This window comes from Leiobunum rupestre, chromosome 6 (assembly GCF_980474605.1).
Source record: "Leiobunum rupestre chromosome 6, qqLeiRupe1.1.hap1, whole genome shotgun sequence".
NCBI classification, from domain to species: Eukaryota; Metazoa; Arthropoda; class Arachnida; order Opiliones; family Sclerosomatidae; genus Leiobunum; species Leiobunum rupestre.
In genome coordinates, this window is record NC_143389.1 from 47168368 (window position 1) to 47195833 (window position 27466).

Sequence of the window (27466 nt, forward strand, 5' to 3'; positions counted from 1 at the left end):
AAAATAAATTTTATATACCATGATATGTAAATATAAAGTTATTTTTATAAATCGCAACCCAAAAATTGGTTGGGCAAAAACCACTTCTCCCTCTTTCTGACCCACTTCTCATTCCTTCACCACGTGCTTCAGAACAAATTGAATATGGCCCCCATGCGGCCAGTTGTACCCTATTTATTTAAAGAAATGGCTTTTATACAAGAATTGGTTGAAAAATAAAACGCATTTTTTCTCAACAATTTTTGGGTAAGTTTGTTAAGCCTAATTAATTATGAAATAAAAAAAAATTAACGCTAATGAAATAATTTTATTTTGCTGGAATGTTAAAAGTACCGTATTATTATCACATCTTTCGTATTATACTAAGTACCAGCAACATTGGTAACAGTTGAAAATAAGTGCAAGTTGATAAAATTGATAACGAGTGTAAACCTTATGCTTGAGCAATATATATATATATTATTCGCGGTTGGAATTGTTAAATTTTAACTTAAAATTATTGAGGTAAAAACAAAAAAATAACTAATTTTCTGAAGTGTAAGCTTCCATGGGTGGGCAAGTGCAAAACAAGTGGGTATCCCCATAGATGTCATCGATACGACCTACCGTTGGCCATAATTTGGTTTCTGGCTTGACAAAACTCTATAGTAGACAAAATGTAAATTGTTATTTGCTTAGCTCATTATTATTATGATCATAATCTTACAGCGGGAAATGCTGCTAATTCCCTAGAATATGGCCTGTCCCATTTTGATGAACACACTACTCTCTGAGTGTGGGGTGCCAGCTAAAAAATATTGAAAATTTTAAGGGTATTTCTCAATTTTAATCTTAATTTATGTCTCAATTTACTTTTAATGGATTTATTTTCGAATCCATACGACTTTCCTCAATATCTTTAATCTCCATTCTGATATCTAGTTTGAATTAACGTGCTTAATTTTCAAATTTTTCCATTTCATTTGATAAACGTACTGATCATAGCATCGCAAAAGCGGTCCAATTCACCGCGGTCTTCTGATTCAGTTGGCTCTATCATCAAAGCTCCAGAAACTGGCCACGAAACTGTGGGAGCGTGGAAGCCATAGTCTTGTAACCTCTTTGCTATGTCCATAGCTTCCACATTGGCTGTTTTCTTAAAGTCTCTTACATCTACGATAAATTCGTGAGCCACAAAACCTATTTGATAGAAAATTTATTTTATTAGATGCGAAAATGCTGATGGGCTACGTTCAATTTACCTTTTTGCCCTCTAAAAAGAATTTTGTAATATTTTTCAAGTTTCTTGCTCATGTAGTTAGCATTCAAAATGGCAACTTCAGTTGCCCGTTTCAGACCCAAGGGCCCCATCATTTTAATATATGCCCAAGATATGGGCAAAATAGCGGAAGATCCCCAAGGAGCAGCGCTTACAACCCCAAATGATCGAGCTCTGTCTCCGTATGGTGCCATAGGATTTATAATGGGGTGTGAGGGTAGATGGGGTGCCAAATGAGCTTTTCTGAAGAATACATGATTAAAATTGGAAATTGAATTTTATAGATGGGTAAAATTAAGATATTTACACTCCGATGGGTCCCATGCCAGGTCCTCCTCCTCCGTGGGGAATGCAAAATGTTTTATGCAAATTTAAATGAGAGACGTCAGATCCATAATCACCCGGTCTACATAGACCCACTTGAGCATTCATATTGGCTCCGTCTAAGTACACTTGTCCACCCGCAGTGTGAACCATTTCGCAAACCTCTCTTAATAATTATGAATAGATTATAAGAATAACATTAATATTTTTATATCCACTTAAAATATTTAATAATAATAATAATAATACCTTATGCCAGTTTCAAAAATTCCATTGGTAGATGGATATGTTACCATGAAACAAGCTAACTTATCTTTGTGTTTCTCTAACTGAAATATTTTTATCAAAGATATCCAATTAGATAAACAAGATGGGGGGGGGGGGCGGTTAAGTAATCTTTTATCCAAAAGGTCAAATTTACTTTGACTTTAAGATGATTCATGTCCATAGTTCCATCTTTCCCTATGTTAACAGCTTCTATGGTCATTCCAGCCATGTGAGCACTAGCTGGATTGGTGCCATGAGCTGAGACTGGTATTATGCAAACGTTACGATGGCCCTCTCCTTTAGCTTTTAAATATGACATGATAGCCATAAGGCCGGCATATTCTCCTTGGGCGCCACTATCAAATAAATTAAAGTTACAATTTTAATTTATTTTCCATAATGATAATTGCGCCAAAACAGGCAAAATGGATTGCTTTATCAATATGTAGTAACGAACCTATTTGGTTGAAATGAAATTTTATCATAACCCGTTATCTCGCACAGATCTGCTTCCAGCTGGTTAAATAATTGTTGATAACCTTCAGCTTGTTCGATAGGGGCAAATGGGTGAAGGTTGGCGAATTCTTGCCACGAACAGGGCTAAAAAGATAAAATGGCAAGGTCGTTATCTTATCTGTTAGAGTTAGAATTTTTATAAAACCGTTATCTGTTTTCTTTTATGGGAAAAATAAGAAACCTACATTTTAGGGAACTTTCAAGTTAGCGTTCGAAAGAGAATTACAATTATTAGTAAGCAAATAGCTACAGGTCGCAAAAATTTATTAAGTTAGTTTAAATTGAAATTTACCATCATTTCAGTTGTACTGTTAAGTTTCATAGTACACGATCCCAAAGGTATCATAGAATGCACAAGAGAGATATCCTTATTTTCTAAAGTTTTCATATACCTTACTAACTCAGTTTCGGAATGGTACCGATTGAATACTGAATGAGTTAAATAAGAGGAAGTCCTACGAAATAGGGTATCTATTAGGGATGGATCTTTATCAGCTTCTAATAGCGAAGCAACTTCAGCCTAAAAAAATAACAACGTTATAGATAATTATATACATGATAATTAGTCTAAAATGATGCCATATACCGCAGTATTTTTGGATCCAAAAACCCACAGAAGATCATCCAAATCTTTTTCTTCCACAGTTTCATCCATTGACAAACCGATGGTTCCATCCTCAAAGTATCGCAGATTAATTTCTTTCTCTTCCGCTCTTTTCTTGATTGCTTTAGCTCCCATATAAGGTTTTATTTTGAGTGTGTCAAAGTATAGGGCGTATACCACTTTATTCCCGCATTCTCTGAAGCCTGTTTAGTGTTTATATCAGGATTTATAGTAAAAGAAAACTTAAAACTAATATTTGGGTTTTACCTTTATCTAGAATTTGGGTGGCGTGATGAACTTTCTTCCCTATATCTCTAAGACCCTCTGGCCCGTGATATACAGCGTACATAGCGGAAATGTTGGCTAACAGTGCCTATCAATAAATTTATCAGGATTTTTTAGGTATTATATAGTAATTAGTTATATAGAAGATTATTTACTTGAGCTGTGCAAATATTGCTGGTAGCCTTGTCACGTCTTATATGCTGTTCTCTCGTTTGCAATGCTAGACGATAAGCGAGGTTACCCGATGCATCCCTTTCATAAAAATATTTTCATTAATTTCTCAAACATTAAAAGTTTTGTTTTACATAATTAGATACTAACTTCGTAACTCCAACCATTCTTCCTGGAATCAACCTGGTTAGAGAAGACGTCACTGAAAAGAATCCTGCGTGTGGTCCGCCATAATAAAGCGGAACTCCTAGCCTCTGAGTGGTTCCCACTGCTATATCAACACCAAATTCTCCCGGTGGTCTTAATATTGTTAAAGCTAAAAGATCTGTGGCACAAATGACTAGAGTCTAACATTAAAAGTAAAATACGTAAGTGAAATGTTTGTTAGTATTTTCTTATTTCCATTATATACCCCATTTGCGTGACAAGCTTCAACAACTTTAGAAAAATCACATATTTGGCCATCTGTATCGGGGTATTGAAACAAAACTCCAGAGAACTTCTTAGAGGTGACTGCTTGCGCCATTTCTTCAACATTTCCAACTAAAACTTTCATTCCCATAGCTCTATGGTGTATATGAATATGCGGAATTACGCATTTTCAAACGTTAATAGTTATTGACAACCGTACTTTGCTCTTGTTTCTAACACAGCCAACGTTTGTAAATGTACCCGATCAGAAACAAAAAACTCTCTCCTTTTGTTTTGCCTGCAAAATAAAATTTACATGTATCTGGTTTCAAAAGATTTTTATATTTATTTTCATACCTATAGCAGACTCCCATTGCTTCCGCAGCTGCAGTTCCTTCATCTAAAAGAGACGCATTTGCTACATCTAAACCTGTGAGATCCGTAACCATTGTTTGGTAATTCAGCAAGCTTTCCAGTCTTCCTTGGGCAACTTCAGCCTGGTAAGGAGTATACTGCGTTGTCCTATTTTAAAAAAATTAACAGGTGAATTTTTTTTTATAGCCTGCGGGATAAACTACAAACCAGCCAGGATTTTCAAAAATGTTTCTCAAGATAGTGTGGGGAGTGTGACAATTATAATATCCCATTCCGAGGTAACTTCTCCAAACCTTATTTTTTTGGGCAATTTTTTTGAGGTGTTCTATCAGTTCTCTTTCTCCTATAAACAGTTTTGTTGTTTAAAAACTCTAAAAAACACTATATTTTTTTGAAATAATATTAAATTACCTTTTGGGGGTTCCATGTTCAGACTTCTGTTGAGTCTTATATTGTCGGGAATAGTTTTTTCTATCATTTCATCCAGAGACTGAATTGTCAAAATCATTGAGTCACATTTTAGTAAACAAACTTTTCTTGATAAATCAGTATTGCCCTTACTTTGACACCCAGTAATTTAAGCATTTCAGAAATCTCTTTTTCACGGGGACCAATGTGACGGTTACTAAAATTATCTAATTTAGGTAATACTGACACTGCGGGGTTTGGTTCTCCGTTCGCGTGGTCTAAATGTTGAGCTTGTATAACCGATGTTCTCATTATTTGAAAATTTGTTTTTTGCTTCTTTGCTAGCTTCCATGTTTTTAGAGTCGCACATTTATTACGGAAGTTGACAGCCGTTGACAAAGAGCAGTGATGTCCCGTTAATGTATAGTTTAGGCACTCCCCTCGAGGGCCTCCTAATGAGATGCTGGCCAACTGCGTACATCTGCCTCTTACACCACTCGCTCTTGAAAACATTTTTTATACCTCCTAGCCTATTGCCCCACTGAAACAGATAAAAATTTTCTAAAAGTAAAAGTTAACCATGCATTACAAATTAGTATTTTAAATAACTTCATATATTTTCACAAAAATAATAAATTAAAAAATGAAATTGCATTTAAGTTTAAGAAATTTTGAACAATTGCAAGCTTTAATTGTAAAGTAAATTTATTTACCTCAAGTAAATATTACGTAACTCATTCGTAAGGACGGCGCGTACTCGGCTTACCGCTGAAATTATAAAATTATACCTCAACGTTCCCTGATTATACCGATCAATAATAAGAAAAAAATACCCTTCGTTTTCCCGGGCATTACCGCCCCCCTTTTATGTTGCGTCAATGGAACAGATGACATTCTAAGAATCCGATTGGTCGTCCTTGTTACGCGGGAATTTAAGACCTGTTTTTAGAAAGACTAACGCCAAGCTTTAGAACCATAAACCCATTAAAATATATACAAATATATATAAGTTTATTATATGTTTATTAAAATTTTAAAGCATACAGTGAACACGTGCAATACCTAAAATAGAACGCTTTCGTAATATTACGCAACCATTCAAAATAGCTTCGGAGGAACTGGATTCCGATAAAGCGGTTGGTAACTGTCACTGATAAGCATTTACCAATATTTTAGGAAGATAAGGGATAGAATCAAGGCCAGGAGTAAAACTAATGGCTTCGTGGAAAATACGAACTTATCTTTAAATTTTACGGTTGATTTTAGCCAATTTTTTTTTCCGTTTGGCCAAAGAAAATCTCATAAATTAAGCCGCGGTTTGGTATTTCGAGGTAAATAGCAGGTGTTTTTTGTTAGGATGTCGTATAGTAAACGCGAAATAATAACCTAAACAAATAGAGATTGGTCCTGGGCTGTAGAGGCGACTAATTAATCATCCCGAAATAGAAAAAACAATGTCAGAGCTAAGATTACGCGAGCTTAGAAATAAAGCAGGAATACCTTTTGAAATGGGTCAACCAATCAATCAGAAAAAATAAGCAAAAAATATCACATTCCCTGCTTTGAAAAATTATTTTCTTTACACGCAATATTTTTTATAGGGGGACACTGAGACGGTAAGAGAAAAGGTTTCATCTGGCTACAAACTTTACCTTATCTTACTAGGATTAATCCAACTCTCGGGTACTCACGTTGGTACAGTTGGTTTTCATTTAGCAATCGACCCTTCCTACACGGTCCCTGTATTAGTCAAGGCCCTGGACCTTGGTAAAATAATATTTTCCGTAATAACATTCTGGTTAAGTTTCGGGGGAGGCTGTGATCCATAAAACATATTGCCAGAGTCTTAGGTGACTCGTTGACGGTCGGTACGCACATGCGAGTTTTTTTCGAGACTTTTTGTCCGGTACATTAACGTTCGGACAGTAACCGGACCGCCTTTGAAGATGTCCGACTTTTGAGTCTCTCGTTATAACGTTTTTTTTGGGGGGAGTGTGATTTTTTTATTTCCTCGCGTTACCCGCGACGATTGATGAGTGTATAACCTTTGTGGCCACCCTTCCTGAAAAGAAACGCTCGCATGCCCTCGCGATGGGAAACTTTGAGAGAAAGGTGCCACAAATTGATGAGGCATTCCGCCCTTTCCGAGTTCCATTCACATTCGCGAATGTTTTTTCGAACGCTGTACTGAACTCTCCATCAAGTATTTAGTCAAGATGGCGACTAGGGCTTGAAAGCGGGCCGTTTTTTATACAATTTATTTTCTATCTAACGTTTATGGATTCATAAATTAGCGTAGCTAAACGCGGTACTTCAACGGGTAGATTTATACACCGAATTCGCGTTGGTTATTTGTTAAGCGTTTTGTCCATCCGCATAATAAGTTAATAACGGTGGAACTATCGGAGATATAGTGATAGTTTTGTTAGGTTCAGAAAACAACCTACAGGGTTTTTAAAAAGGTTATGCAAAAATGAGAAGGAGTGGTAGGGGGTGAGTTGAGAAGTATGCCTGTTCCCCCCCCCCCCCATTTTCCTATGATGAGTGACAGGGGCGTAGCAACGTTCTAGAAGTTGGAGGGGGCAAAGAGAAACCAAAAGGGGTCTGGAGAATAGTTTTGAATCTTTAATGGAGCGTAACTTCTCCGAATGCACGTGTACATTTTACTACTATGTAAATTGGCGGGAAAAGACTGAAATTTAAACACAGTTGAGGTTCTATAAGTTTTTTATGCTTTTAAAATGAGAATTTGAGCCTTTTGAAGATTTCAACTGACCAAAAAGTTGGAGCTCTAGGGGGCAATACCATTATTTGCCCCTCCCAGCAAAATTCTAGGGAGGGGCATTGCCCCCCTTGCCCCCCCCCCCTGGTTCCTACGCCCCTTATGAGTGAAAAGAACGCCAGAGAGCTTCAAAGTGTGGCCTACTAGCCCCTTGAAATAGGTTACAACACCAAGCAGCAGGGAAATGCGAACATTAAGGTTTGGATTCGTGTGACAAGTAAAAAAGGACTTTGTAAACAAATCGAGGTAACCAGCGTAAAAAAATAAACTTAAACAGTATTTAAAGTCCCTGCTGCTTTGTTGCAGCCTTCTTCCAGGGGCTAGTAGGCCACACTTTGAAGCTCTCTGGCGCTCTTTTCATTCATCGTAGGAAAATGGGAAAAAACAGTCATACTTCTCAACCGAGGGGTAAGACACTCTCGGATTTTATTGTTTTAAGTGATCAAAAACATTTTCGGTTGCCATAGCAAATCGAATGGGTAGTGCAACGTCTCCTTTTGGGAAATTTCATATTTCATATAGGTCTACATTACGCCCGACTTTGAACAAAATCGGCAATAAACACCTCGGGTACTCTCCTTGTTAGTACTGTTAAAGGTACGGATTTTTAAGAGTTCACAAACTCTTATTAGCACAGTCAGAGGTACGACAGTGTACACCGAGTTCGCGGAGTGAACTACCCCTCGTTCTCGACTCACTCCCTACAGCTCCTTAATTTTTTTGCATAACCTTTTGAAACACCATGTATATCCACTAGGTGGCGTTCGAAATACAAAGCTACCCATTGAGATACATCCTTTAACGATATGTAACATAATTACTCATAAGTGTGCCTCTGCACTGTTAAAAATAAAGGTTTATAAAACGACCAAAATTGGACTTTTAATTTATTTCACACCATTTCGTTACTAAAAAGGGTCTAATCAATTATTTTAGACCCATTTTACTCTTTCATGTTTAATACAATACTTTTTGGGGTATTGAAAAGGAACGAGCCCTAAGAATAAACCTTTTCCAGTCCTGGTGGTAAAGGTATAAAAATGTTATGTTCTAACATTTAGTCCTTTTGAATACCCATTTAATTCCCTTAAACGAAGAAAAAAATGATATGGACCAATTTCGAAACTAGTATTTGAATACTACGTTATTTCTTTTTTGAATAGTTTCTTTAAAATAACATAATGCGAAGAAATTCCAATCACCAAGAATATTTAACTAAGGTTAAGTCTTTAAAAATTTGGTAACAGATTTTAAATATAGGCGATATTGATTAGGGCGTCAAACTATGATAACCCAAATATCGGCACTAAAGAACTTTTACTGTGTGTATATCAAAAACTGAAAGTATTAAATGATACTCTACGGGATCAACTCCCTTCGTTCAACGACTTCAGGTAAGCTCATTCCGAGAGGTCGGACACTTGCCATTATTTTGTACGGGATTTCGGGATTTCGTAGAGATTTTGACGGGTTCCGTTCTCCTTGTGTGGGGTGTTGTGTTTGTTGCTCCTAGCTTTAACGAAGCTAGTTAGCTGGTTTGAGAGATATTTACACGCGTTAACTGATCACGAAAAAAATAAAATTATGGCGTTTGGAAAAGTTAGCCAACGCCTACTTAGGTTGAATTTCTGTACGCGTGTAGTTCCGTAATTAAATAGAGCGGCTGTTTGCGAAACGTGTCGTATTTAAAGCTCTCATAGGCTGCCCTCTTCCCCTCGCAACCCTTTCATCCTGATCCGTAAATATATACTTAGAAATAAAAGAAGTATCCGCGGAAACGAATACGGTGTACAAAAAGGATACAATCTCATCGTCGTTTCTGTTTGAGAAGACTCTAATCTCGCGTGGCTGGCTTTTTAAATCCGCTTGTTTACGTTGAACTCGAGTCGGCGACCATCGCGAAACGACGACAGGAAATTACTTCCGCTTCCATCGGGTTCGGCAGTATTACGCTGGGCCCTGGCAGCGAATTCTCCGGATCCGTTTCCGTTACCACTAGAAAATCCGCCTCCTTCCAGCCCACCCGGCTTTTAGGGCATTCTCCGTCGGTCCTACTCGAGAACGAGCGCCGTATATCCCCCGCCATTGTTACATCATTAGGCCACTCGAAAATATGCCAGAGTGACTATATCTTCCGAAGGTTTACAGAAACTCCGCGTCGTAATACAAATTCTATAATCTCTTACGTAATAATAGCGATAGGTAGGAGGACGGGGGCTCGAAACGGGGCTCGAATCGCGCCGCTGATTGAGGTTGACGATATTATTCGCTGAATAGGCTCGTTCGGCGACTATAGTGCATTCTCGGATGGCCTTCGGGATTATCGAACGTTGGCCGTACTCCGCGCTGAGACGCTTTCGCCTATAGACGCGCTCTCGACTGTGGCCAAATCTGACTGGGCGCGCTCGCTTTTGCTTCGTAAGTTTCACTCGATTTCGAGACAATTGCGTTAACTTTCGCTGGCCCGTCGCTCGGCGAAATTGAGCGATTTCTCCTTTCGCGCGTCCTCGCGAAGGGGTGGCGCTAGGTGGGGCACCCGGCCGTATAAAGGGACTTATCAGCCGACCCTCTCGGAACGAAAGGCTTGTTTTCGCCGAGTCCTTCAATCAAGAGAACCGCTATCCAAAGAGTCGCGACAACTTGTATAAATTCGTGCCTCTCCGTTCCTTCTTTCGTCTTTCGGTAAAACATCTATTGATGATGATGGCGAAGCGGTGGCCAAAGGGATTAGGGCGGCGGGACGCGAAGGGTTTTAACTACTGACGACGTCGTTTGCGGATGACGGGGTTTGCCTTGATCTCACCAGCTCGCTTATTAAGCTCTCTTACTTAGTTACGTCGTACGTTATTTCTCGTGATTGTAGTTTTTGTTTAACGAACGGCTTCAATCGGGTCTTTATTGGCTTAGCAAATTTGGAATAGTTAAAAAAATGTATTGATGTAAATATTTTCGTCAAATAAAAAAATATTTTCATTCTAAAGTTTGGACCTATTATTGATCTATTCGCGCCTGTACAAGTGTTTTCACCGCATTTCGCGATGCTTTGCGGACAGAGATTGATTTTCGGGAGTAGGCTGGATCAAAGACTATATAACGCTTCGCTTACTAGACAGGCGTGTTCCTAGGAAAAACTTGTTAACACCTCTGTAGCACTGTAAAAGCTGGGGTAATATTTATACCCGCGGCTAGAGGCGCCACTAGTAACACATCTCAAGCTAGGGGAAATTTTGGGCCAGCGTCGAGATGGAGCCACAATCGGTATGCAAGTTGAGCCATAGAACACGCCTGTCTAGTAAGCGAAACGTTATATAGTCTTTGGGCTGGATGGAGTCCAAGATTCGTCTAGAAAATTACTCGCTATTCAAATTAATTCTAATTATTTCTTTATAATAAGCTAATGTTGTGTTTTGTTGTCGAAAAAGATTTTTTATCTCTCAAATTAACTAATTTATTATTTTTGGTTATACGCTATGGCATAATTTAAATGTAAAAATGGAGCTTTAAATCAGTTTTAAAGTTTGGTCTATCGGTTCGCCTACCTCTGTGAAACCGACAGAAATGAAATTACCTTTTAAACGCGATTAAAGTGAACTTTCGGACAGGCGAAATTGAGAGGGAACGGAGGAAAAACTTTGTCACTCGTAAAAATTTCGCTTGATCGAACAAAGCGGAAATTTGGCGGCCGTAAACGACCCGTTGAACGAAAGAGGGCCTCCCAGATCGAATTGCGTTTGTCCCTTCCTCTCGCGTCGCCGCCGCTGATCCCATTTCCGTCGCTAAAATAATTATTGTTCGCTTACGAGATCCGCGCCAAAAGAGGGAAGCAGCCGACCGATATAAAAGGCTTATTAAATAGAGAGAGACCAGCGGGAGATTTTTCCCGACTTCAAATCTTTGTTCTGGCAAAATATTGCCTCAAGCTCATTCGGATACTCCCCCGCGCGCGTTGATGGCTGCTGGCTCAGCGAAAAGTCGCCACATTCCGCCTCCTCGGCGCCACCCCCGACGCTACGCTCTTTTATTTCGGGGCCTTCGGCTTCATTTTATACCGAGGGATAGCGAGGTTCGCCGGATCCCAGTCCCGATCGCCGCGGATTGTACCCTCTCGTCGCGCTCGGTCGCGTTGTCAACTTCGTCGGGTGTTGTCGTTGCTAGGCGCTTTTTGACGCGTTATAATTGATCAAACTGCGGGCCCAAATGAAATAATTATCCCATTAGCGGACAAACGAGGAAAGTAACACAACAAATTATCCTTCTCGATGCGTGGTTCCGTTATTCTCGTCTCCATCACCTCGAGATTCTTTTTATGTTTCGAGGTGGAACATTTGGAGGAGTCGTAATGGCGAAGAACATTTCTTAACAATACCAAAATTAACTCGAGATCAGATGATTTCTTTTTTTTTTGGCGGGTAGGCGGAAGTTTTTTCATCTCATCCCCCCCACTCCAATTAATTTTCGCTCGGCGTTAGTCAAATACAGCGTGTTCATCTAATTTCTTCTCTTCAGTTTGCTAACGATGAATATTGAAGCCGAAGAACGATAAAATGAAATGTACTTCTAACACGTATAAGCGTAGTTTGGGCGTCGGGAGGGCGTTGTTTACGAAAGAGGCTCCCCCAATTAATATCTCGCTATTTATCTTCGGGCTCGAGCAATATTTACCCGGGTCTCGGGGCTTTTGTACGTTTGGCCGCGACGGAGACGCGAGAAAGTTTGATCTTCTTCTTTCGTCGGAGGAGAGATCGTCGCAGCCATTGGCGAAATGAGACTCGGGAGTCGCTCTCCTTTTTTCGGCGGCCACCGGGGAAAAAAGCGCCCCGAAGACGGGCCTGATCTAGTAGGAAAAAGCTGTTTATCTTGCCAGGGCTGGCTTGTTGTCCTTTTCGTCAAAGACAGGCCCGAGGAATGGATAGAGCTCGGCGCCAGCTGCCAAAATAATAAAGATTAGCTCGCGCCTCTTCTCCCCTTCGCGGCGCTCTTCCCCTTCTTTCAAGCCGGATTGCTCCGCCTATACCTTCCGCCGAGGGTTACTTGGCAGCGCCGTTGAAAGCGGCGAGCACCTATTCGGGAGGCCTTTGCTCGTACCCCGGGGAAAACCGAGGGGATAAAGAGGTTGAAGGGATCGCGTATAGATGGCGCTAAGGGGCTCGATCCGGACCTAGAATATAGTAGTTCTTCCCAAAATGTATACTCTCTTTGCTCCATAATGGTCTCCCCTCGGGAGTAAATATATCCGTAGCTTCTCGCCGAATGATTTAGGAGCGAACAGGAGAGAAGAAGCTCGAGAGGAGGACGTGGTCAATCTTTCCTTTTCATCCCGGCGCGGACGACACGGCTCCCTGATTGCTAGAATTCTTTTGTCATCCTCCGCGCGTCGCCTTTTCCCGCGAGAGAAAAAAATATTGAAGTTTCTCTCAATAGCGCACGATGAACGATCACTTTTAATCAAGAGATATTATACGATCTAGAATTTTCGATTTTTATACATTTTCTCGACAACTCGCTAACTGTTAGTTTAGTTTTTATATTTATATTTATGTTTCGTTGAATTTGAATACGAATTTTTGCTTTTTTTTCCATACGAACGAAAAACCTTCTCGGGATTCGTCAATTAAAACCGAATATCTGACTGAATGTATTTAAAATCGATTAATCGAAGTGTCGAAAATTTGTCAAAATACGCAAAACTTTTAAATTTTAAAGTCCGTCTCAAAATCATTCCCCAAAAAGCTCCGAAATATCCGTTTATCGAACGTGACTTTTTAAATTTAAAACCCGTATAAAATCACGTGCTATACAATACGGTAATTTCTATGCCGTAATGAAATCCTTTTTTAATTTTCCAAATTTGTCGAGATACAAAATCTGTCAAGCCCCTCGATTGATATACGGAATAGTTTCGCAAATTCTTAAACCCGCAAACCGTCTCCAAAGCCCCAAATAGATTCGCCGTCCCTAAATTAGGTTCTTTTAATTCCCGGCGAACAAATCAGCGTCCTCCCCGAATAAATTTATCCAATAAGACGCCCGTTGATGGCCAATTGGCGAAATTTGCCTTTCAAAGGGAAAGTGTGGCCATTACGTCCTCGCCTCCGGGTTCCAGTCGACGCTGATTCTCATTTTTACTGCAATGCGAAAATCTCATCCTATTGTGGGCGGCCGCCCGCGAATGTCCGCGGAGACAGACACGGAAGATTCTCCTAATGATTATGGCTGTCGAACAAATTGTGGTGTCTCCCGATTGTCACCACCGCAAACACCCACTCTCTCTCTCTCAACGTCCATTGTCCCGATTCCGATTCCTATAGATGCCCCATCAGCCGCCCTCCTCTTTATTGGTCTTCTCGGTTATACTCCTATTCGGCCAATATCCCTCCGGAGAGACCAAACTACTCCTCGTCCTTCCGCGACTTTATTACCGGATATTTCGTCCTCGAAGGGGTCGGAGAAGCCTTTACCCCGTCGCTCGGCTTTCGGACGCGGTGTCGGGTAAAGGTCGGGGTACGGTGTCGGTGTAATAGGTAAAGCGGGTAGGCGCGCTCGGCTATATAATAATGGTTGTCGTCGAGGTCCCTCTTTCTATGGAAAAGGGGTCTCTCTTCTTGGCAGTTAATATGGTCCGGCTTCTAATCCCGTCCAATCGAGCCTCATGATTTATGGGCCTATCTGCCTTTTGTTCGCCAACAGCCCGACTATTATTAAAGGTAGAGAAGACGCGCTGCCACCCTCGCTTCTCGCTTCCCGAATATATATTTAATCTTACACAACCACGGAATACGATTCGATACGCCACTCTCAATGCCCCCCCCCCCCCTCTATCTGGCTCGGCGCCCTCACCAATATTTCCGTTTTCATCATTCCTTTATCCCGCGAAAGTTTGGGTGACGTGACTTTCCGACTTGGATGGGGATTTATTCGCGTATTGTAGATCTACGTATTAGGTCTAAACGCGTATTGTGTCCGTGTGTTACTTTTGAGGTTTCGAGGTGGTTGGTCATTTCTTTTTTTACGAATGATTTTGAAATATATCGCGTTTACCATTTTATTTTGACGCTGGTAAAAATTTATTTATTATAAATATTTGTATTTTTTGGCGTCGATTAGAATTTAGATATTCTTCGGATTTATATTGCTTAAAAATAGTTAGTTCAAACTTCAAAGGGTTTAAAACTAAAAATGGTGTGGTGAATGCGCGCGTAAACCGAATTTTATAGATCTTCAAAGAAATTGATTTGAAAAACTTCAACGGTTCATTGTACAAATTGGCACGCGCTGGTTCGGAAGGGATCATTTTATTGGCTAAGACAAATGCAGATACATATTGCTAAGCCCGCGTGATTCTGTTTTATGATCAGAATAAATAATTACACGTGCGATGAAAAAATAAGCGATATCATCGAGATTCACGCGTTTTTAATTTAAAAACCCTTCCTTTTGACGGTTTTCATTTTTAAACGAATATAATTTATTTTAGCGTCTATTTAAATTTATCACTTTTAAAATGAAATAGTGAAGTCGGAAAGTAATAGCGTTTTCCATTTGATTGCTCGAGATTCGCTCCTAATTGGTCTCTGACGTCATAGATCTCGCCCCAATTGACTAGAGCAAAACCGCAAATGGAACATCCCATTAGCATATTTCCGCGTTTTGTGGTTTTCCGTCTGCTAGTAATATGAATTTTCGAGTCTTGGTCTGCCGTTTTGCCAAAAACTCTATAAAAGGAACACGCAAAAATTTGCTCCAACCTCGATCTCGATCTGTCGAAATTGGCAGATCGGTTTTGGGCGATCTCGGAGCACCCGAGAGCGGGAAATGGAACGTAAAATGTTGATCAGAGCGATCTAGAGCGCTCGAGAGCAGTCAAATGGAAAACGCTGTAAGATATTCCATTTTGGGTACAAATCCGAGGTCAGTCACCTCTTAGGGTCTAAAATAACGTTTCCCTCTTAGCCAACGAGAATCCCAACCCGGCCTGATCTGAAAGAATACACGGACCGTCCTCTTCAGAAAGGAACAAACGTTTTCTTAACCGTTAAAACGTCAAAGAACGAGTGGAGACGGAATATGGTCTTTGAGGGATAACCTCGGGCCGTGATGTAAAAAGGGAGACCATCTTTTACGATGGTCGCCCAGGCGGGACAGCCTGCTCCTTGGGGAGGGCAGACGATGTCTGGTTGTCCTTAAGTAGAGGCTGACCGCCCAGCGTCGGAATGCGGCGCGGTTTCAAGGTGTTGGAACTTTTTACATCTGGTCATTCCTAGACGGCCCATTTCAATTCGGAAGTGAGAGACGAGCCGGGATTTCTGGATGAGGTCTATTCCGATTCGGACACGCGGTGGCGGCCGCGGAGAAGAAGACGGATAGTCCTCATTACGACACGGACGAACCCTCGTTTGTCGAGAAAAAGGAGTGCGCGCCTCCAACCCGAGCCCGGCCCCTTCGTCGCGTTGAACCGCGTAGACCTTTACTCTACGCTCGACAATCGCCGACTTTACCCGTACGCGAACCTTCTACTAGTTTGTCAAGTTGATTTACAATCTAGTTTAGCCTTCACTCTTCTTTCCTCCGAAGCGCTATTTCCTTAACTATTCGAATGGCGGGCGCTGCGAGGTTACTTAGATATTCTGGCGCTAATAAATACGTTTCCGCCGATTTTGTTCATCGCGAGAGTCAAACGCGGCGATCTTTTTGACTTCACTAAACGCGAACGAATGTAGAAGTATAACAGTTTCGGTTTCTCCCTTTCTACTTTGAAAGAAAATCGTCAATAATTAGGCTGTCGCGGAAAGGAGAAGAGCGCGCTTTTTTCCTTTTGAAGTTCCGGACGAAATTCGCTCTCTAGTTTCTCGGTGGGCCTCCCAGTTCCTTCATCTCGAGGAGGACGTTTTCGGCGAGGGCGCTGGGTTTATATAAGGTCGACCCTTGTAAAACTTACAAATTTCCCTTCTTCGCGTCTTTAATTTCGAGCGGCGTTCTCCCGTTCCTCGAGGGCGACAAGAAAAAATATCGAGTTTTTTTTCCTCTCCGACGAAAAACTCGAGAAGAGACGTAAATCTTGAGTACATCTGCTGAAGTAATTTAACGTTTGAAATGTTTCCCTAGCTTCTTGTTCCGCTTTTACCCCCGAATTCCTCTCTTCTCCAATTGCCTCATTTCTTTATGATACGAGCGAGGGACGCTTCGGGGATTTGTATCGCGAGAATCTTGTCGACCCGACCGCGCCATTTTCGCGCCTACAAACATTCTGTCTCTCTATACATCTTTATATCTTCTCGCGTTCTGCCAAATGATGATGGGTTTTTTTTCGCGTCCAGAGCCCCCCCCCCCTCCGCGCGCGTGGTTATCCACCTCCCTCCTCGTTCACTCTATTAAGAAAGGAAATCAACGACTTGTAAGCTCGTTTAGGACCGAAACTCCGTTACTCGTACATCATTTTAGCGCCCCCCCCCCTCTCGACGCATTTCTTCCCACTTTGTTATATTCCGGTGGGGGGGGTCTCGCTGCTTTGTTCTTGTCACTCTTATAAGACCGGCTTATATTTTTGATTTATACGAGGAGTGACGGCTTTATCAGTCAACTGGCCCTTACGTTGTTACAGCTCATTTTGGTCATTTGTTTCAGTGATAATTTTGAATCTTACGCGTTGTAGTCCTATGCTGAACGTATCTGACTTATTACAAGTGTATTGCCAATCGGAGTTATGGAAAATTTGACTTATTGGAAACCTGACTTGTGGCAAAAAATGAGAATCATCGAGTATTTTTACTTCAATTTTAATGTTGTTTTTATACTTCTTTTCAGTATATTTCAATTATTAGATGATTATTATTACAATTATAATGTATATAAAACCAAGAATGTATTTATTTATACTCAGGGAGAATGAATATGTCGAGATTATTTGTAGCGTTTCTCCAATTCCACCCGTTGGGACCCCCGGTATGCTCCTCCGCTTTAATAAAAGCAAATAATACTGCAATCTCATTGGTTCTTAAAAATTACGTTTTTCGACGCGATTAACGCTGCTGCGAGGACGCAAAAACTAAGACCCCCTCCTTTTTTCCTCCCCCCCCCCCTTAGCGTGACCGGATTAGGGCCTCAACGTGTCCGTCGATAGTCTCGACAGATAATTTTCAACGCGGCCATCTTTGTTTGTGTCAAGAGTCTTTTAAGATAAGTAAAAAAAAAATTAGTAGGGGTTCCGCCAGAATTAGGTGGGTAATTTAGGGTTCCATAGCAAAAAAAAAATTGGGAACCGCTGCAATAGATAATGGGGCGGAGTAGTTATCACCTCTGGAACAGGTGAATAAAATGTTTTAGGATAAAAAGAGTACACTTTTAGTCCGGGAACAGAAACGACCTACTGACAATCTTACCAAGCTCCGACTCGGACTCTCACTCGAACTGAGTAGCGCGTTATCGTCCTTGCTAGTAGTAGATTTCGCTGGGCATATTTATACTTATTGTTATTATAATACTTATTGTATCGGACTTGTTGTAAATCCGCCTTTTTTCCCATCAAGACAGTATTTAAGGCTGGTTAGTGCTAAACGTTAGTGGCTTTTACGCTAAAAAGAGGGTTTACAGTTTAAACCCCACCTGAAATGAAATCCTGGATACGCCCTTGTTTCCAAATCTGAATTACATCGTTAGTGCGTATCTGATTTATTCCATACCACCGGAACCAAAGGATCGACTAGACCTATTTATGCTCGATTAAATATCTATCCGCTAAAAATAGTTAATGAAATAGTTACACGGTCCCTCTGTACGATTTTAGGTGACATTGACACACTTTATCGCGAAATGTGTCACTTAATTCGGCAAGATGAGAATTTCCGAGGCATAGAACCCCGCGTGCGCTATATTTAAAATGGCGGTCCAATTATGTCATTTTTAAAAGCGCTATTTCGACCTTGTTTTTTTGCGTCTCGTTTGGCGGACGCGGGCGGAGAGTAGGGCTTCTCGAGCGCACGTGGTCGACGACGCGTCGGCTTATCATTTTTATTAATACGAAAAATGTCCGCGAGATGGAGAGAATTAAGAGCCGGAGGAGCGTGTTGGGGTGAATGAATAGGTGAACTGCAAAGCCGCCGGGATTAGTTCCGATTGAACGGTGGCGCCCCTCCTCGCCGTATCCGATAGTTATTAGGGAAGCCCGGGCGACAATCATCGGCAGAGACTCGCCTTTTTTAAATATGGGCCGCGATTATCAGTCGAGGAGTCGGCGGCGCAGACTGGACCTCTCAGACCGGCTTCGTAGCGTGTCACCAGCCGTCCCCGGGTGGGGTGGCAGGGGCGCACGTGCTGGGGTGCCCCGGTGGGTTTCTCTTCGACGCCGATCCCGCTCCGAACCGCACACGTCGAAGCGTCAAATTTGTCGGGCCACTTAATTGAAACAAACGCCCGTAGAACGACCGTGTCTCCGTAAGAAGCGCGCACCCGTTTCTACGACTCTTATCAGGACGCGCCAATTACGTAAACGGGGCTCATCTCGAGTTGTCTCCTTCCTGTCCAGGCTCTCGTCTTGCCCTTTTCCTGGAAGGAGATGCGCCCGGGACAATTTCGACAGTTTTACACCCATTCAGTCGCTGCCTTTTTCAAGATATTTTTTTATCCTATATACACAGGGTGTTTCAAAAGGTTATGCAAAAATTTGAAGGAGTTGTAGGGGGTGAGTTGAGAAGTATGCCTGTTTTTCCCCCATTTACCTACGATGAGTTAAAGAGCGCCAGAGAGCTTCAAAGTGTAACCTACTAGCCCCTGGAAGTAGGCTGCAACAAGCGCCAAACCAAGCAGCGGGAAAACACGAACATTAAGGTTTGGGTTCGTGTGATAGGTGAAAACGGACTTTGTAAACAAATAGAGGTAACCAGCGTAAAAAAAAGTAAACCTAAACAGTATTTAAAGTCCCTGCTGCTTGGTTTTGCGCTTGTTGCAGCCTACTAAAATGTTTGCATAACCTTTTGAAACACCGTGTATGTATATGGGTTAACTTCATTATTTATATTATATTTGGTCTTCTAGAGATTGTTAACAGAAATAGATTTTCAATGTTGAAATCCTTTTAGAGTAAAGGTTTTATCCTTTAATTTGGAAAAAATAGGCTAAACGCTTGTAATGGCGAATCCAATTTAGGCTTTAGCGGAAGTGGCCAGAATTAATTAAGTGGAGAGATAACTATGGATTCTTAACCGACCTTTTTAGTAGACTTGGAAGACGGCCATTTAAATATTCGAACAGTTAGGTCGACTATTTTGGACAAACACCATCCTGTGATCACTCGAAAAACAGTCTGCTTAAGTCTAGGCTTAACGCACACTTGAAATAATCAATTAAATAAATATTATTCAAAATTTTAATTACTATGCTGTCTAAAATTGAGTCGGCTTTTTAGTCGACCAAACGAATTCGGACGCTATGTAGAATTTAGTCACTTCCTGTTGAGCCAAGTTTTAACCAAATTTCCCCATGCCAGATTTTGGTGAGGGCCTATGCATCTCCCGAAGAAAATGATTGTTTTCGTAGCTTTAGTCAACTGGGTCTCGGTTGATCTCGATTCGAAGCCAAAGTGGTAGCGGCGTTTCTGCCAAAAGAGCGCGATCGAGGCGCGAAAACGGCAGATTCCGGCGAAACCGTCGCGTGACAGTTTGCCGCAATACGCTTGACGTTTGTTTATTTGCTCTTTCACTTTGGTCGTCTCGAGCGCGCTGTCGCTGATGTATGTGTATTCAGACGGCGGCCCTACATCATCGCAGCCTATACCCCTCCCTCAGCCAAACAGTTCGCCCGCTCCCACGCTTTCAGCCGTAGAGCGTCCCGGCGCGTACCGAACCCGATCCCCGCTTTCGCGCCCTACTGCCGAGTGAGTTCGTGACTCGAAAGGGATCTTCCCCCTTAATAATTACCAGTCCTGGAAAAAGAAAACTCGCCCCTCACCGTATCGCGGCTCTTTCGCTCAGCCTCCGACAAACGAGGTTGCCACTCTCCGTTTCAAATGATACGCTCTTTTCCACGATTCGTAAAAAATTGTGTTGTAAGTCGGACGATTTCGAGGCCTTTTTTTCCGGAAAATGTTTCGTATTTTTCCAAAAAAAATAAAAAAAGTTTTCATTCCATGATAAGTCTAATATATTGTTTACAAATTTAAATAAAGCGGCATTTTCGCCTCATTTTTTCGAATCTAAAAGTAAAACTAAACCTCTATCAAGACTTTAGTTTAAACTGATTAACAATGCAACACTATATATTATTGTTTTGTAGTAGGTTTACTGATATTAGACATTTTTATCCATAAAAAGTTAAAAACACTAAATACCCTTAAAAAGTAATTTATGTTTAAATTTTTAATTTTTTCGATTTGCGGAAAATTTTCCGGATTTTATTTTTCCGGAAAATTAACAACACCAATAAAAATTACTCTTATTCAAGAAAAGCATTTATAACGGTATGGGTCTAGCAGGGCCGGACTGGCTAGTAGTTGGCCCCACCGGCTATGCAATCGTGTTGGCCTCATTTTCCATTAATGCCAAATTTTTCCACTTTGGCCCCAATTTGAGTTGGCCCCGATCTGACCGGCGATCGCCGGTTAGCCGCCCAGGTCAGTCCGGGCCTGGTTCAAAGGGTTTAAAACTAAAAATGGTTTGGTGAATGCGCGCGTAAACCGAATTTTATAGATCTTCAAAGAAATTGATTTGAAAAACTTCAACGGTTCATTGTACAAATTGGCACGCGCCGGTTAGCCGCCCGGGCCAGTCCGGGTCCTGGGGTCTAGCTAAAATTTCACTTGGCTTGCTTAAAAATAATACAGGATGAACTTAGTCTGTATCTCTAATAACGAATATTTAACGTACAGTTAGTCCTATAATAAATATTACATTTTAGTTAACGTACACCACGACATATTTGTAGAGAAATTACCATAACTCCTGGTGGGGTGCTTTTCCTACATACGCTCTAGACAAAGAAACCACAACTCTTTACCTGCGCAACACAAAATCAAATCTGAAAGCATGGTGGTCAAATTGAACCGCGCGGAAAAGAAACTCAAACTTAATATAAGATTTTTGAGCTATTCTTTTGTAAATATTTGTTACATATCTCTTTTATTATTCATTTCATTTTATTTCATTTTGATGTATATTTGTTATAAAATGTAAATAATCCTGTGAGCTTAGCTCCTCCCTGATGTAAAAGTTGGGCAGTTGGAAAATAAAGATTCACGCATTCATTCGTATTAAGAATTAAAACATTTTCTAGTTAGTGCCAAATTTAAAAACGTATTCCCTCTTAGACCTAAGTCATCAAACGACTTTTAAAGCCATTAATTCGGGTGGCCGGGTTACGATGCGTAGGAGGGTGGTGACCAGCCCTTAGAGCCAACAGCTCCCTACATTAACTATTAGCATTAACCTCGACAAGTTTTTAAGGAAGGGGAAACCCCTTTAACTTATAAACTCAACGCAGAAGGGGCTGTTCCGAGTTGTCACCCAGTGCCACAAGCTGGAATGGAACCCGGCTCCTCTTGCTGCGAAGTGAAGGTGCTAACCACTCCGCCACCCCACTTATGTAACTCCTGAATCCATATTTTTGTGTTTTCTAAATTTGTGTATATTTATATATTTTTAATTTTTTTTTATACATATTCTTTTTGTAAATTTTGTAAAATACCCCTGCAAGCTTGCTCCTCCGTGATTTATGTTGATCTATTCCATTTCCTTACATATTTCAATACGACAAACTAAAATTAATTTGGCAACCCAAGAGTTAAAATGGAACAATTACATATTTTCGCCCCCCCCCCCCTTCGATAACAATCTCAAAAATTGAAATATTAAATTTTTAGACAGGATTGCCACACGCCAGGGAATTTACAAATGGGATTTTTAAGAATTTGTGAAAAGTCAGGAAATTTAATTTTATCTTGACACTTTTTTAAAGTAATTTTACTCTAGATCTATGGCAAATTCTGTTATTATTATTTAGATACTTGAAAGATTTTAAACGTTGAAATAACTTTTGTACTGAAATCTAAGTTTATTAAATTTATTAACTTCTTATAAATCTAAAAGTTACACTTTGCCCCGGTACGGCGAACGCGTTCGCAGCACAGACAGACATATAGTAATCTAGGGAACAAAGTTCACTCGGAGAGGTAAAAACCACCTTGGGTAAAAACTGTCTAATTTCGGCCTTAAAAAGTCAGGGAAAATAACTTAAAATGGTCAGGGAATAGTTAGGGATATGAATCTGAGAATATTGTGGCAACCCTGTTAGAAAACAATTTACGTGTTAATGCCTATGTTTAAAAAAAAAAAATTTGGGCAAATACAACCATAGCTGCACGGGCTTTTCTCAAATTTGAGACCAAACGCGAATTGGAGAACGAGTCCTTAAAATATATTTGAACAGCCATGAGCTCGTGACGAGACTATCCTATATTTCCTTAACTCTTGAGCTTGAATTCAAATATGTGAAAAATTGAGCCCAAAGTGAGACCAACAAACATTTAAGTTTACCTAAGTAAAAACCACTTATTGTACAATAAAATGTTTTTAATATTAAACAAGATGTAACGGATATTTAAGTACACACAATCCCCCCGATATTATAACTATGTTACAACTATCGAAAATGAATTTTTTCATGTAACCTGGTTTTGGAAATACTGTAGCGAAACGCGCACACGTTCATTTAAATTAATTTTTAGACAAACCGAATTTTTCGAGTTACCTGGTTTTGGAAATAAGTCAGCGAAACGCGAAAACGTTCATTAAATTAATTTTTAGACAAACCGAATTTTTTGAGTTACCTGGTTTTGGAAATAAGTCAGCGAAACGCGAACACGTTCATTATATTAATTTTTAGACAAACCGAATTTTTCGAGTTACCTGGTTTTGAAAATAAGTCAGCGAAACGCGAACACGTTCAGTATATTAATTTTTAGACAGACTGAATTTTTCGAGTTACCTGGTTTTCGAAATAAGTCAGCGAAACGCGAACACGTTCATTATATTAATTTTTTCGAGTTACCTGGTTTTCGAAATAAGTCAGCGAAACGCGAACACGTTCATTATATTAATTTTTAGACAAACCGAATTTTTAGAGTTACCTTGTTTTCGAAATAAGTCAGCGAAACGCGAAAACGTTCATTTTAATTAATTTTTAGACAAACTAAATTTTTCGAGGTACCTGGTTTTGGAAATAAGGTAGTTAGATGGCGCCTGTATCAATTGAACTTTTAAATTTCTTAATGAAACCGAAAACGTTATTCAGAAATGATCAGTAAATCAGTACTAACTAAAAATATAATTAAATTAAAAAAAGTAGATTTTAAGTCAAAAATCTCGAAAAACCGCTTAAATGGAAAAATGATTAACTTCTTGGGCTCATATTTAAAATTTATATGGGGAAACCGAGGCCGGTAAATGTAGCGTCGAACTAGATATCGTTGAAACTTATAACCCTAACTGGTAAAGAGTTATGTATAGAGCCTAGCGCCAACGATCCAACGCCGCCGTCGCCGATATTTTCTCATTAAAGGCTAGTTTTCACTAGGACAAAAACGTTAGGACGGTGAACGTTGACGCAAAAAATTCCCGTTAGGCCTAATGCAATAGTTTTGCGTCAACGGTCACCATCGCGACGTTTTCGCCCTAGTGTAAACTAGGCTTTACTATTCGGCGCGCCGCCGATACATATTGTTCCCGTCGCCGTAATGTTTTGAGTTTCTCTACGCAACTTTTTTTCTTTACATTTTGGAATTTTTTTTTTATATTTTCAATAGGGGGAAGCCATTTTTTTCCCCTTCACGCCGCCGCCGCCGAAAAATCAACGCCGCCGAGGATTTTTAAAAAATCGGCGGCCCCCCGCAGCCTGGTGTTTTTTCCCAAACCGACCGAAATTAAATCGGAGCTATGTACGACACGGCGGCATCGGTGACACTGTACGTGAAACTAATACATACAAATCCATTGGATTGTGTAAAAACTAGTTGTCTTGAGTTTTTAAATAATATAAACATTTTATGGTACAATTAGTGATTTTTACTTAGATTAACTTATTTTTATGTACAAGTGCCGCCTCATTTAACTATCAACAAACATTTGCCTAATATGAAAGCTGAGTTCAGACCATAAATTTTCTTTAGGCGTGAAAGACAGTATTCAATCTCTGCTGATATCCTCTTATTGGCATTTTAAAATTCAAGGGCGTATCCAGGATTTTATTATTTTATTTCAGGGGGGGTTTTGACGGAAAATTTCAAGGGGGGGGTGCTGACGGAAGTTTCACTGCTTTTTATTAGGTACCCCCCCCCCCCAGTCATCAGCATTTCGGGGGGGGGGGGTTTGAACCCCCCTTAAATACGCCCTTGTTTTCTATGTGCGGTGATAAAGAAGTAGTATGATTATCATTTGAGCTGTCGTTGTGACGCGAACTTAGTATAATATGACGGTAGTGAGTCAGATCATGAGTCTAGTCCAACGTTAAATTCTTTAGTTGTAGATGAGCCCAAATATATATTATTGAAGAATTGAACCCGAGATGAGCACAGTAAAACTTCAACTAAAACTACAAAAGCAATACGTCCAATTATTTGGTATATAAAATACTATTTGGTATTTAAGTTAACTGACCACATTTTTATTCAAAAATATTCGTACAAACTATTCGACGATTTAAATATTCGATTTGGTATTTGACGTGGCTAAAAAATAAATGTTCTTTGTTCGATTCGATCCCCAAAATATGGTTTTTGCACACCTCTATTTTGGAATTTTTAAATTTCAAAAAAGCACGCGATGAACTGAAAACCAAAGCTGTCAATTTAAATCAATATTGTCAAAACGAATAATAGGACACGTTGGCCACCATTTGACGATTATTAATCAAAAAGGGAATTTAGATATTTGAATGGTTAATAATCTAAAAATTGAAAAATTTAATTAACTCCGTAAAATCTCATTTAACAAAATATTGAAGACAAAAATTAAAGAAATCAAATTGAAAATGATATATTTTAAAAGAAAATAATTAATTCAGATTAAAAGTATGAAAATTGAAAAAGATAATAAAAAATTAAAAATGTGTGCCGTAAAATAAACGAGTATGAAAAACCTAAAATCCATTTTTTTTAATTTCAACAATTTCAAAAGTTTAAATTCCATATTTATAAAATTTCTACTCGATGTATCACCAAAATTGTATAAAATTACATTTTAAATTTCTATCATACTTCAATATATTTTCCAAATAAATAGAAACTACATTTCAAAATTATACAACCAAAATTTACATTATTTTTACATTTATATACGAAATTTATATTGACAAATTTTAATTACAATGAAATAAAGTTTGATTAATTTAAAGAATTGTTAATATAATTTAGAAAATTAACAAGAATTTATTTTAATATATTTAACAAAAAGCATCAGATTAAATTTTATAGAATGAAATACAATATACTTAATTTATCATATATGCGTAGAATAAGTATTACGCTTGAGTATTTTTCAATTAACTCCAATTCTATTGTATTTACTTATTTACTTACAACTTATTGAGGTTAACGGTAATAGTTAGTGAAAGGAGCTGTTGGCTCGCGTGGCATGAATGGCTTGCCACCACCTCCTACACATTGTAACCCATCCACCCGAATTAATGGCTTTAAAAGTCGCTCGATGACTTAGGCCTAAGGTATTAGCCTGGCTGATTATTATTATTATTTATTTACTATTATTATTTCTTATTGATGAAAGTGAAATGTTAATGGTAGCTTGAGATAGGTGGATCAATCAAAGATAATTGATGGTCGAAAAAAATGAAATATTATTGAATGTTATTTTTGTAGAAAAGAGAGGAAACTTTGACGTGGCACATGTCCCCGCATGGTTCCCGAGCGTATTCAATAGTTCACTTTCGTTGAAGAATAGAGAGAGGAGAAGACATAGCACAATGAAATCAAGATGTGTACGAAAAGCGACAAATACTGGGAAGAGGGTGATTCTAACACATGGTTGGGTAATAAAATAACAAAACACTTGTATAAAAATACAACAAGAAAGATAATATTAGGGCTTAAATAGTCTCATGTAGCTAGAAAATTTAAAGGGTCGTACAACTAAAATGCTTTATAACAGGAATGTTTTATCATATTCTTATACTGCTAAAGGAATACGGCTTTAAGTCCGTGGGGTGGCGGAGTGATTAGCACTTTCGCCTCGCAGCAAGAGGAGCCGGGTTCGATCCCAGCTTGTGGCACTGGGTGAAAACTCGGAACAACTCTTTTTGCGTTGAGTTTAAGGGGTTTTCCACCGAGTTCTTCGGTTTCCCCTTGTTGAGGTTAACTGTAATATTTAGTGTAGGGAGCTGTTGGCTCGCGTGGCATTTAGGGCTTGCCACCACCACCACCCTTCTACGCGTTAATTAATTAAATTAATGGCTTTAAAAGTCGCTTGCTGACTTAGGCCTAAGGTGGTGCCTTGGGTATTAGCCTAGCTGATTATTATTATTACTTAAATATAAGAAATTGAAATTCAAAGTTCTAACAAATTATCTTTAAACGACTGTGTCTTAAACATTTATAAGTTAATTATTAAATCCCTTATACCAGTTAACCTCCCTAAATTCTCGGCAAAGACTGTGCCACTGTATCCTACAAAGTTCTGACCCTCTGGTCCAACTTTGCTATCAGCGAAATCTTCGCCGGAAATTGAGGGTCGTGGGACTTTCGTAACCAAACTAATGGACAGAGAGAGCGGGAAACAAGAGAGTCAATTGGGAAGAGGCTGAATTTAAAATGATGGCTGGAGATTGGATCAGTTCAAAGGCTGAAGATATACTTGAAGAGGCGGAGCAGGGTAGAGCTATATTGGCTGTAAAAATAATTGTAGAAGCGAAGCCGAAGAGATGAAAGTTGAAATACGGTAAGGAAACCAGGTAGTTACCACATGTTCTCAAGCGGTGACCATGTTTTGACCCTGAGGTACTTTTAACGAAGCAACTAGATTAGCGTCTTTCAATGGTCTGTGGCGCTTTCACACAAAAGGAATTGAGGATATAG

The 27466-nt window shown here is 39.7% G+C and overlaps 1 protein-coding gene and 1 long non-coding RNA gene across 6 annotated transcripts; one reads left to right on the forward strand and one right to left on the reverse strand.

Moving 5' to 3' along the window:
* Window positions 1-103: 103 nt before the first annotated feature.
* Window positions 104-26336, forward strand: LOC149941224 (uncharacterized). Of its 3 annotated transcripts, XR_016481168.1 has the most exons (7): window positions 104-246; window positions 3247-3371; window positions 3568-3793; window positions 4200-4336; window positions 4398-4489; window positions 6221-6386; window positions 26255-26336. It is a non-coding gene; the product is annotated as an uncharacterized LOC149941224 (long non-coding RNA). The 3 variants fall into 3 exon arrangements; XR_016481166.1 differs by lacking the exon at window positions 26255-26336 and having other exon boundaries at window positions 109-246; window positions 6221-7010; XR_016481167.1 differs by lacking the exons at window positions 3247-3371; window positions 26255-26336 and having other exon boundaries at window positions 118-246; window positions 6221-7010.
* LOC149941225 (glycine dehydrogenase (decarboxylating), mitochondrial) lies at window positions 288-5765 on the reverse strand. Of its 3 annotated transcripts, XM_090177563.1 has the most exons (22): window positions 5453-5764; window positions 5333-5387; window positions 4773-5160; window positions 4623-4701; window positions 4419-4554; window positions 4194-4358; window positions 4057-4134; window positions 3838-3991; window positions 3576-3772; window positions 3410-3506; window positions 3237-3342; window positions 2952-3172; window positions 2658-2885; window positions 2307-2449; window positions 2004-2205; window positions 1832-1911; window positions 1566-1748; window positions 1242-1501; window positions 976-1179; window positions 853-917; window positions 707-787; window positions 288-642 (listed from the first exon to the last, which is right to left on the reverse strand). In XM_090177563.1, the coding sequence occupies exons 3-22, from the start codon at window positions 5130-5132 to the stop codon at window positions 523-525; spliced, it is 3159 nt and encodes a 1052-aa protein (XP_090033689.1). In that variant the 5' UTR covers window positions 5133-5160; window positions 5333-5387; window positions 5453-5764; the 3' UTR covers window positions 288-522. The 3 variants fall into 3 exon arrangements, with proteins under 3 accessions (XP_090033689.1, XP_090033690.1, XP_090033688.1); XM_090177564.1 differs by having other exon boundaries at window positions 4773-5180; window positions 5333-5765; XM_090177562.1 differs by having other exon boundaries at window positions 5333-5764.
* Window positions 26337-27466: the final 1130 nt, after the last annotated feature.